Genomic DNA, 12,497 nt, shown 5'->3' with positions numbered 1-12,497 from the left:
GGCCAAAAAAAGGCTCGAACAGAGTGAATACTGGACTTTCATTCAAGAAGTGGTCAGAAACACGACTGTAAGTGAATGATAATGTCGCTCCCTGGCTATCGAATATTTAAAATAAGCTAACAGGTTAGCTAACGAGTTAAAAGGCAATGATTTGTGAGGTCCACAGCTTGTTTCTGCTGCCCCCTTGTGCCTGGAAGTGACGCATGATGATCTTCATCAACATCAGAAAAGGAAAATTTAAACACATTTTTACACATTTGTTATCAGCACTTATTTCTAGCCGTGTTTGTTGTTTCATATTCTTTGAGTTTGAGTGGTTTCAGAGGAAGAAACTGAAATTTTGTCATTGCTGACCTTCAGTGTTAGTGACAATGAAAAGAACAGCGTTGTTCTCTAAAATCAAAACCATCTGAACAGATCTGGCAAGAGGCATGAGAGCATTTTCTTTCAGTAGTTTGAATCTAAAATGAATTCAACAAACGCTGACTTGCAGCTAAATAGCATCCTAAATATATGCATAATACTAAACCATTATTCATTATGTGCTTTATTTATCATGAAGGACACCACTAACCTCTCAGAGAAAGGCTCGAGCTCCGTTGTCTGCAGGGTTAAATGATCTGCAGGTGCATCAATTGCGTGGATATAAACTGGTTAATGTGCAACCAAGAGGAGCTGAGCTGCATGTGATACCTCGATGTTAACGTTTAGCTTCCGCTTACGTAGCAGCCGCTTTAACTGTGGCAGTGGATTAGGCATTACAGAGCCTTTTGTTCAAGCCTGAATAACTCTTGTGAGGGGTTTTTTTTTTTCCTATTAATTTTCCACTCGTCCCTCAGATATGTGGGGACTGAAGTTCACCTCGTAGTTGAAATGACCATATTTTCATAATGGAGCCCAGGACTGAATCTAAACATGAAAAGCTGTGGCCAAAGGTAAGAAAAACTTAAGCATGTTGACTTGAAGCTGTTTGTTAAGAGGAAAACCAGGCTAGTTATGCAACAATCTGTTTTTCAGATTCCCTGGCAGGGATTGTGTGAACTATATAAGACAAAGACAAGTGTAATAGCTGAATCCCTGAGCAGAAAACATCAGCAGGGAGCTTCATCCATGATTCATGCACTGACTGCAACGCGCAGCAGAAGAAATTTACAGATTGTTCTCACAGTTTGGACGTTTTTGGAATGACAGCAGAAGCAGGGCGTGATGCTTTTGGAGGAGAAATAATAGAGATTTTTGATCTTAAGGTTACCCTTAGCCGCAATTCATTCCTCCTGTATCTTCACACACGATTCAGTGTTTGACTAAGGATCAGCATGCACACTCTGCAAAGACTCTCCCTTTCTTTTACTTCAAAAAGTGTGCAAATCACTTTGGATACAGCGCGTTAATACATCGCCACATTTAGCAAGCTAATGCAAACACAAGCTGCCAATGTCTTCTCTGTTGGGAGATCAAAGCCCAGAGCTGTAAACCTTCAATAATGTCAAGCGTTCCTCCTCGAGTGTCTGTGAGTAGGCACAGAATGAGAGATTTAGCCACAGAAAGCCTCTGATTCCTTTCCAATACCACTCGGCGCTCCTTGAGTCCAATTCCCCCATCTGCTAGTTGTAACAGTTGTGAAATGAATAATTGGTGTCAAGTGGCCCCTGTAATGCCCGCTGTGCTGCTGAGGGCTCAGCCGAACGTAAACACAACTCCGACTGGCTACTTAAAGCACAATCAGGACCTCGAGTGGGGCTTGAGTCCATCTCAATCCAGGTATTGTGGATGATTTTCTGGAGAATCGCGACTGCATTTTGCAAGCGTGTCCCCCTTCATTCATCCTCAAAGCAGAGCCAGAATCTCCATATCAAAACATTATTAGAGAACACCTGGAAACAATGCAGGAAGAGGCGTGTTTAAGGTTGTCTATTGAGACAGGAAATTGCAGGTGTGTTCAAACCAGGGTGTGGAGACAAATACAGGCAGCCCTCTCTGCCTGGCACACTTCAGCTTGCACACGGGAGATAAAGCCAGCGATACTTGATTGCATAAAGACAAGATCTCACTTATCTACCTCCACGACTTGCAGGACACACCCAGGCCTTCAGTCCACCAGACGCAGCACAAGGTAAGATCCGTACTTTTATTTTGGTGACATATTTCACTCCCATCATTTTCAGCTTTTTCAGCATCTCTCAATCCTTTCCTTCCCTCTGAATCACTGCAAAGAACAAAATCTTTAAAAAATCCAAATCATATTGGAAAAGATTCTTTAAAACAGACTTTATGTTTCTATTAAGACCCATATCATTTCATGTTCAAAGGAGACGAACACATTAAGATGTATATAGAGCATTAACAAAGCCCATTGCGTGCGTTGAGTCAATGGACACCGCAGGTTAATTGAGGTGGAACCAGTCTTTCCTGTCACACTAATGGAAGCAACGCCGGCCTTCAATTTCTCTTTTCAGAGACTGTTTGCTTAAGTGTTTCTTTCATTTTGAGCCGGATCAGGTTGCAGAAGTACAAAGTCTACGAGCAAGAATCGACGTCATTTAGTCAAGCAATCGAGTCATTTGAACAAGATTAATCAATTAAGGGAAAGTGGAGGTGGGAAGAGAAGCTGGCCAAGTATTTGCTGTTATCATTAGAACATTTATTTTATCAGTTTGAACGAGATCTCACAATGAAAGAACAGCCCTAAACAAACAGGACGCGTAACACGAAATTATATTTAACATTCCAGTAGAACAATGCATTGCATGATATGTGTCAGCAACGAACGTATGTTAGCGAGGATAAAGACTGTGCAACTTTTCCTCTTACAAATTAAAGTCCTTGTTCAACTTCACCCAGGAGTTAAGCCTCTGCAGCCACACCTTGTCTGCTATGACCAGCTGTTAAATGGTGGCAAATGTCAGCAAACCGATAGATAGGACTATCGGTTCAGCTTGCTGGCTGATTTCACGACTCTCCTCTGCTCGGCTACTGTTACACAATGTTTCAGCATTTACTTTGATCTCGTAATTGTTATTTTTGGCCACAGCGGCTGCGGCTCATTTAAAGTTCTTGCTTTCAAGCTTTATGTATCAGATAAACGGTGAAATGATGCCAGTCTTTGCCTCTCAGTGCTCCTCTGAAGGAGGATTTTGTAACTTCAGCTCATGATTTTATTTGAATCTCAGTCCTTTTTGTCGCTGTGTGTCAACTCTTTATCTGATTCCACCAGAGCCTTGATACTATTGATGAAGGGTGTGCTTAACGCCCTGGTAGATTACAGGTGACTTGATCTATCTCACCTCACCTTACACCACCCCCTCCATCAATCACTGCCCAGCAAGACCTTTTATCCCTGGAGCAAAGATTAGGCTGTGGGGCAAAGTGCAGCATAAGAGCCATAAACTATAGCTGGCTTATTCCTCTGGAGAATAACTGCATCCACGGATCCTCCAGCTGTTTGGAAATCAGAACATGTATGCATGGATCCTTTATTTGCTTTCATGATATGTTGCCGCCAGCGTGACATCCCACTGAGCCTGTTTCCATACAGTGTGTCATCACTAAGCCTATATACTTGGCTCAGCTGGTGATGCAGCGTGTTTGCTTATCAGTGCTGTTGTCTCTGATATATGAGTCAAGAGGCAGTTTAAGCACTCGCTGATTGCCGAACTTGTATGCTGCTATGGCGCCAAGCTGACACTCATTAGGGGGATTAGAGGTGTTTCGCTGTCAGAGATCCAATCTTTTGAAATGGTTCGCTTGTCATGGTGGAGACATCTGTTTGCAGTGAAAGGATGGGAACTTGTGAGGATGAGCGATGAGGAGGAGGAAGCCTCAAAAATGCAGCGATTCTCTGTTTAAGTACTTTGGAGGAGTTACAGTTAAATATGAGTTTTCTGTGTTTCTAACACATATTTCCTTCAGGAGCTGGTGTAGACCAAAAACAGAGCTGAAAGAGAGTAACGAGAAGTTATTTGCCAAGGTTACAGTGTGTTTCAGCTGCCCTGTATTAGCAAAGAAGTGAAAAACCAGCCTTTTATTGTTTAAATGAAAGTGGCAATGTAAACATGTAGAAAGGCATTCAGAGTTTTACTAAAACTCCAGGAGATATCACTGGATTATTGTTATAATTAATGTGCAAGTATCATTTCCTTTCTTAGGTTGGAGGTTGAACACATTTTATGAGCTACTCTTGTGTGTTTTATGTAATATCTTCAAAGTAAGAGCTGTCAGATCACTGTAGTGCAATAAAAGTTCAATATTAACCAATGAAAGTGGTGACAGAAGTAGAACGTAGCTCAAAATGGAAAAAGTCAAGTATTAAAAGAATCATGTGCTATACCAAAACTGTTATAAGTACAGCACTTAAGTAAATGTACTCAGTTGTTTAAGATGTTTTAAAGTATTTTTCCATATTTTCTGTTTCCTCACAGCTCACATACCGTAAATGCATCTAATGTGTAAATCAGACACCTTTACAAATGCTTATTTCTTTATGCGTAGCATAAGATAAACAGTGTTCAATCCAAATTAATGTTTGTGTGTGTGTGTGTGTGTGTGTGTGTGTTTCAGTTCGGCAGAACGATGAACAAAAACAGTCCAGACACATTTAGGAACGTCAACAGAAAGCCAGGTCTGCAGATATGGACCATCAATGTAAGTCTTAAGCATCATTACAGCACCTGCAGACATCACTGCTCACACGGCTGCGCCTGTTCTGCGTGTCCTGCTGAAATCTTATATAAGACGTCATAACATTGAACATGTTTTCTTATTCAGAACATGCAGATGGTGCCTGTTTCTGCCAGAGCCTTCGGTAACTTCTTTGAAGGAGACTGTTACATTGTTCTTTATGTGAGTACGATATTGGCTGATTTCCCAAGAGGCTGCAACATTAATGCAGACATGTGATTTATGCATGCCTCGATAGGAAGCGTCTTCAACCTGTGGCTCCTGCTTTGCTTTCCACCAGATATCTAAGAACAGGGGCTCATTCGAGTCGGCCGACATCCACTACTGGATCGGGAACTCCTCCTCTCAGGACGAGCAAGGTGCAGCAGCCATCTACGTCACCCAGCTGGACGAGTACCTGGGTGGAAGTCCAGTCCAGCACAGGGAGGTGCAGGGCTACGAGTCGCCACGGTTCAGGAGCTACTTCAAAAATGGCCTCATGTGAGTCGAAGAAAGGGGCTGCTTTGTGAACCAGAAGGGGGTGGTGACCAAATAAAGAGAAGGAGTCACAAACACACACACACACACACACACACACACACACACTTGTGCTGTAATCTTCCTGAGACATGGCTTACAACAGTAATCCCTCTGCATGAAATCATTATGACACAAATTACACTTGTTTTGTTGAGGCTTAGCAAAGAAAAACACAGTTTTCTCTCGCCCAGTTCATTAACCCCTGACTCCTCATTGTGTTTTTTGCTTCGTGCTTGTGTAACATTGTGGTAAATTTTCAGTCAACAAAACAAGAAATGCTTTCAGCTGCTTTTGCATTCTTCCTGCCTCCAGTCTGCTGCACTTGTTTTATTGCACTTGAACTTTGGTCATGTACGCTGATCTCTCCGCAGCTACAAGAAGGGCGGACTGGCCTCGGGTTTTGACCACGTGGACACGAACGCCTACAACGTCCTGCGACTGCTGCACGTCAAAGGCAGGAAGCGTGTCACGGCGAGGGAGGTATGCAGAGTGGAACGTAAAGGGCTGCGGCAGACATGAATGCTACCACAGGCCTCGCACAGCCGCCCTATAAGGGATGCTGGCACTCCTTCTTAAACAAATCATAGCATGCTTGTTGTCATAGCTGTCAAAGTAGGACATAATTACCTGGGGAGTGCTGTGACAGTGTGATGTCTAATTAATATTTCCAGATGTTAACAACATTTGCCTCACAGTTTTTTTTTCTTTTTTGTGGATTTATGACATCTTACACTGTTGATTTGAATAAGGGGAAACTATTTCATAACTGTCCGTCACTCCATGTGCAGGTGGAGGTGTCGTGGAGCAGCTTTAACAATGGAGATATATTCCTGCTGGACATGGGGAAAGCCATAGTGCAGTGGAACGGCCCCCAGAGCAACACGAGAGAGAAGCTGAAGGTAATCTTCACTCATAGCATTAAATCTGTTTTTTTTTTTACAACATGGACGTCTTTAATGACTTAAATCAAATATTCTGTGGTCATTGGATCAATCAGTAACCAATAATGTTTGTTTTTATAGTAAAAAAAATCACTTTGGTGCCAAATTCTGTATTTCTTAAATAAACTTTCATTATAGAAAATAATGCTCTTAATCTTAATCTCCCCTCTCTTGCTCGCAGGCGGTCTTGTTGGCTCAGGACATCCGGGACAGGGAGAGAGGAGGTCGGGCTCAGATTGGCATTGTGGAGGGAGGAGATGAGCAGGGGTCCCCTGAGCTGATGAAAGCCATGACGGCGGTACTCGGCCAGAGAAATGGGCCGGTGGGGAACGTCGTTCCTGATGACGAGCCCGACCACGGGCAGAACACCAGCGTCAGACTCTACCAGTAAGACCTGTATCTTGATCTGCTGCATCAACATGTGAGGAATAATATGAGCATTTAATAAAACCATACACTGTTTCTCACCAGCGTGTTTGAAAACAACGGGAACCTGGTGGTTCAAGAAGTGGCCACGCAGCCTCTGACGCAAGACCTGCTGCGCTCCTCTGTAACTGTCTTTTAACCCTCACACATGTTCATTAGACAGTGTTATTATAGACGACGGGTCCTGTTCATTTTGTCTTCTTCTCTCACTGTCAGGACTGTTACATTGCGGACCAGAGAGGCTCCTGTGTGATGGTGTGGAAAGGCAAACAGGCCTCCAAGATGGAGCGGCAAGAAGCTCTCAACAGGGCAGTGGTGAGTTTACTGATTGAATCTATTTTATACTCCATAACTGTTCAAGACCGTGGTTCTCTTTTGCCAGCATCACCAACTTCAAGTCATAATTTATGAAACTCGTGAAAGATTCTCCTCGTATCTTTTCTATCAGGGCTATATCAAAGCCAAGAACTACCCATCCAGCACCAGCGTTCAGGTGATGTCCGAAGGAGGAGAGACAGCGATGTTCAAGCACTTGTTCAAATTCTGGAGAGAAAAAGGGCAAATTCAAGGTCTTGGTACCACCCACAGCGTGGGAAAGATAGGTAACCTCTACGTGACCTTCAGTGAATTCACATCTGAGTCAGATAGCTTTGAAAGTAAAAATAAAACCTTTGACACTTGTTTATGAATATTATCATGGTCGTTCCAGCTGTGTGGAGACCCAAAGTGTGCGATATGCATGTGTGGTGAAATCAATGATCATGACTACAGGCTGGCCAAATATATAACCATGAAACTTTGGTTAAAACTTGGATCGTTATGAAATATTTCATCGCAGGTCCTTCTTATTTCATGATTAGATCATATATTTTGTTTTGTATAAATTCATATGATGCTGTCATACTGAACACTTTGACTTTCCGTACAGCAAAGGTGGAACAACTGAAGTTCGATGTGTTGCAGCTCTACGCACGTCCTGAAATGGCAGCACGGCACGGCCTGGTGGATGATGGCTCTGGAGATGTTAAGGTGAGGGCGAAAATAGGCAAAAACATTGTATGGCGTACATTTAGATGAAAAATGTTGAAACTTTTTGTCATTTTCATGTCTGGTCAGGTGTGGCGCATCGAGAACTTGGAGCTGGCTGAAGTAAAGCCACGTGATCATGGGCAGTTTTATGGAGGAGACTGCTACGTGGTGCTGTACACGTATCAAAGCTCAGGCCAGCAGCAGTACATACTCTACATGTGGCAGGTCAGTATCATCACAGAGGGAATATTTTCCATGTTTTTTAGCTCTGGCTAAAAAAAAAGAACAGCTGTAGCTCTGTATTAACTTGGCTTTATATCTGTAGGGCCGTCATGCCACTAAAGATGAGATCACAGCTTGCGCCTACCAGGCTGTCAACATTGATAACAAGTACAATGGCGCCCCGGTCCAGGTCAGGGTGGTCATGGGAAAGGAGCCTCGTCACTTCCTGGCTATTTTCAAGGGCAAATTCATCATCTTTGAGGTGTGATTTTTCTCACTGACAATTATATTTTTATGCTAGATTGCAAATGCCAAAAAAAAAAAAGCTTACATTTTGTTTGTGTGTGCAGAAAGGTAAAGATGGTAAAGAGCTGAATATTTTGAAGATTTGTGTATGTGTGCAAATCTCTGCATGCATGTCACAGTATGTGTGTGTGTGTGTGTGTCTTTAGGGTGGTACTGGCCGAGCTGGTGCGATCAACCTTGAGAAAGGTCCCAGGCTCTTCCAGGTGAGAGGGACCGATGAGCTGAACACTAAGGTCACTGAGGTGCAGGCGAGGGCCTCGTCTCTGAACAGCAACGACGTTTTCCTGCTGAAGTCGAACCACATATGCTACCTGTGGTACGGAAAGGTACGTGTTTTGTCATGGAACCCGTTAACAAGCGGCCGAGGCCTGACATGAACTCCCCTTCGAGGAAGGAAAACATGGATTTGTGTTTGTGTGGTTGCATTTTCACACAAATCCGCGTTTGTTTGATGTCTGCCTCGATCTGTCTCCAGGGCTGCAGCGGGGATGAGAGGGAGATGGGGAGAGCGATGTCTGATGTGCTGTCCAAGCAGGACAAGCAGGTGGTGATGGAGGGCCAAGAGCCAGCTGAATTCTGGGTAGCTCTGGGAGGGAAGTCTCCCTATGCCAATGACAAGAGGTAAACACAGACTGCAGCAGCATCACATCAGTGGATCAGGCATTGTTGTGATATTAAGGTAATCTCAAGACTTTTGCTCATATGCATTCGACCCACGTCTTGTTGCTCTCTATTATTTGTCTTTTTATTATAGGAGGAAAAAAAAACTATTACATTAACCTATAAACAAGGGCTTGTCTCCAAAACTCGTCCAAAAAGCCCTTTAATCATATTTTGAAACATTAATAAGCTTACATTTAAATCTGCATGGATTATTTTTATATCAAGGTCAGTGGAATATGCCCAATGTCGTCTGAAGCCAATGAAATATAGTCTGCAAAACCCCACCCCCCAATACACACACACACACACACACACACACACACACACACACACACACACACACATACAGAGAGAGAGAGCTGTGGTTCCATCCATTACAAAGACTTTCATTCATTTCCTGGATACTTTAACCATAACCATAGCCACTACTTGCCTAACCCTAACCCTAATCCTACCCAAAGTCTTCACCCTAAAATTGAATGATTTACATTATGGGGACTTGCATTTTGTCCCCATAAGGGAGGCGAGTCCTCCAAATGCGAATGTGTAAACAGATTAATGTCCCCTCAACATGAGTAATGCACGTCCACCCACACACAGCAGATTATACAGCAGTAATGGCAGCGAGCTCTGTGTTGTTTCAGACTGCTGTCCGAGGAGCCCTTTTACAGTCCCCGGCTGTTTGAATGCTCCAATCAGACCGGCCAGTTCAGGATGACCGAAGTGGACGACTTCACCCAGACCGACCTGGATGAGGATGATGTCATGCTGCTGGACACTTGGCAGGAGGTGAGAGGTCGAAGGCGCTCGAAGCAGCCAGACTTCAGGTGCATGTGTGTAGATACAGAAACGTCCTCTGCTCAGTCCAATCTGCCCACCTGGGAATTAGACTGTGAAGTTCATGCAGCCAACAAGAAGCTGTGAATTGGAGGATCCATTTCCCTGATGCATTGTTTTTATTTATATATATATTTTTAATGTAAATAAAAATACTATAAGCAGGCTAAAATGATGTAAAATGTTAATAGTCTATATGAGATGAGTGGGAAATAACAATCAAAATATGTGAACTTTTGTGAAGTTATTTGTGAGTTGTGAAGAAGCTTACATTCATACATAGTTATATTCCACCTCTAGTTGTGTCAGATGTCAGATGAAGTGTTAAGATTCTTCATGTTCTCCGTTCCTACAATGAGTTTGCAATTTTTTCCTTCTTTTCTCCAAATTCCCTCAGATTTTCCTGTGGGTTGGAAACTTTGCCAACCAGTCTGAGACCAAAGAGGCGTGGAACTGTGCGCAGGAGTACCTGAGATTCCACCCAGCAGACCGCGACCCCGACACGCCCGTCATCTTCATCAAACAGGGACACGAGCCGCTCACCTTCACTGGGTGGTTCAATGCATGGGACCCTCATAAGTGGACTGTGAGTTTGTTAAAGCCCGTCTGTGATCTCAGCGAGAGGCACTGGAGCACTTTTAATACAATGATGGAGCATGAATCATCGCAAATCAGTAATATTATATGACTGTACATTTCCATTAGAGCAACGCTGATTATGGAAAACAGACACAAATATCACATGAATTCTATGAATAATCGTGTGTGAACGAATCATTTCAGAATTAAGAAAGACCGTACAGTCACATGTGCATGACTTTAAGGGTTGTTTGAAGATGAAGACGACTCTGCATGCTCACTAATTCTCAATCCTGGCTCACCTGATCTTCTCAACAGGGAGGCAACTCCTATGAGGAGATGAAAAAAAGGCTGAGTGATGCAACATCTTTCTCACAGTTCGCTGTTGTAAGTGATTGACTAACACTCACTGACTAAAACGTACTAACAGCACAAATAACGTGATGCATACTAATGTCACTAACCTGCTACGGTTTACAGTTTTGATGTTTTCTCCAAAAATATGATTTTACTCACCTGTGTCTTGTGATTTCAGGATGCAAACTACTCAGATGTCAATAGGAGTCCTGGTGGGACTAGTGAGGGTGGTTACAGGGCTCCAGGAGGCCCCGTAAGCTCCCCACCATTGTACAGGGTCCACGGAGGTGATCTGTCCCCGAGATCCTCTGGTGCCAGGAGCCCCTCTGACCAGAGAGGCCAGCCCTCCTTTGGCTTCGTTAAATTGTCCCCAGCTGGTGGCAATGTGTCCCCCTCTGCTGGACGCTCTGGGAAGTATGTGGACTCAGAGCTCCTCATCAACAAGTCTCCCGATGAGCTGCCGCAGGGAGTGGACCCCAGCCAAAGAGAGGTGGGTGCACAATTATGGATCTACTACAGTTGGCACAAAAACATCAAACTCAGTGTGTGTTAGGTGTTACTAAATGTGTGAACGCAATTTTTGGAAAGTCACAGAGCTCAGTTAAAAGTCGGGGTGTCCTGACTGGGATTCTCTCTATTGATTAGTCTTTTCCTTTTGAGAAAAAAAATCCAAATCCAATCCAATTTATATGTGTATTTCCTTCATTACAGGATTACAGCTGCACAGCACACTAAGACTACTGTAACATTTCAGTGAAATACAGTAAAGCACAAACACGCTGTCAGTAAAGCTTTAAATCAGCTTGACAGCAGAACAGCTTTTGTATGGTATGCTGCAGTGTTCAGTGTAATGCCTGTGCAGAGGAGTGTCACTGTGGATCTGTTGTGGCAGGAAGCTTTGGACTGAAGTCAAACAGCCTCTCTGTCTCCAGTGTGAACTAAATGTTGAAGTCCAGGCGCAGTTTTTCAACCAACTGCAGCACCTGAGAGTTCTCTGGGTGCACTGACACAAGACACAAAACTACTACAAAGAGACACAAAATGACTACAAAGAGACAAAAACAACAAAGAGACACAGAATAACTACAAAGATACAGGTGCAAAATGACGAAAAGAGATGCAAAACAACTACAAAGACACTCAAAAAAGACACAAAAAATAACTAGATAGACAAAAAAAACAACAAAGAGACACAAAAAAAATGCAAGGAGACACGCACAACACTTCTACAAAGTGGCACAAAATCACGACAAGGAGACACAAAACAAAAGTTGTTTTGTGTCTCTTGTGGTCTCGATGTCTTGCTCCTACATGAGGAGGGTGGAGGGCTTTTTACATGTGTCCCATTGCCTCATAATCCATAATGACTGTGACTCAGTATGTTAAGCTTACTGTAACGAGGATGTGCGTCCTGGTGTAATAACAGAAAGTGAACAGTAGAGGTCAGTCTAACCGTTTTCTGTCCTCCTCCGTGCTCTGATTGCAGGACTACTTGTGCGATGAGGATTTTGAGACACTGCTCGGCACAAATCGCTCAGACTTCCACCGCCTGCCAAAGTGGAGGCAGAACGACTTGAAGAAGAAAGCAGGACTGTTCTGAGAAACATTCACTGCTGGATTTCGCAGAAACGTTGTCAAACCTGTCTGACTGAAATGTGGAGAGTCTCACTTGTATATCAAACTAAGCAGCATATTAGCTGCCCTGAGAAAGACCAGGCCTTGATTTCTGCTGAATATATCATCAACTAAGTTATTGTGATTGAATATCAACATGATTGTGATCTAATTTAAAGCCATGACTGACACTTGAAGATTTTTTTTTTTGATTGATGTGCTTTATATTTATCTGTATTTGTCAATGTTTTATGCTGATGATCGAGTTCTCATATACATCATTGTGATATCATTGATATCATTTGCCTTGGATGAATCACTTATATT

At 43.2% G+C, this 12,497-nt stretch overlaps 1 protein-coding gene across 2 annotated transcripts; it reads left to right on the top strand.

The window, feature by feature from the left end:
• Positions 1-836: 836 nt before the first annotated feature.
• Positions 837-12,472, top strand: vill (villin-like). 2 transcript variants are annotated; one of them, XM_076761649.1, is made up of 21 exons: positions 837-935; positions 2,075-2,113; positions 4,558-4,641; positions 4,765-4,839; positions 4,958-5,157; positions 5,568-5,676; positions 5,985-6,095; positions 6,319-6,524; positions 6,609-6,687; positions 6,780-6,878; positions 7,012-7,165; positions 7,492-7,592; positions 7,680-7,817; positions 7,918-8,076; positions 8,267-8,446; positions 8,596-8,741; positions 9,428-9,572; positions 10,018-10,206; positions 10,518-10,586; positions 10,735-11,046; positions 12,043-12,472. In XM_076761649.1, the coding sequence occupies exons 1-21, from the start codon at positions 891-893 to the stop codon at positions 12,154-12,156; spliced, it is 2,754 nt and encodes a 917-aa protein (XP_076617764.1). In that variant the 5' UTR covers positions 837-890; the 3' UTR covers positions 12,157-12,472. The 2 variants fall into 2 exon arrangements, with proteins under 2 accessions (XP_076617764.1, XP_076617765.1); XM_076761650.1 differs by lacking the exon at positions 10,518-10,586.
• Positions 12,473-12,497: the final 25 nt, after the last annotated feature.

Source organism: Chaetodon auriga, chromosome 21 (genome assembly GCF_051107435.1).
Source record: "Chaetodon auriga isolate fChaAug3 chromosome 21, fChaAug3.hap1, whole genome shotgun sequence".
NCBI classification, from domain to species: Eukaryota; Metazoa; Chordata; class Actinopteri; order Chaetodontiformes; family Chaetodontidae; genus Chaetodon; species Chaetodon auriga.
This window is presented reverse-complemented; position numbering and strand designations above follow the sequence as displayed.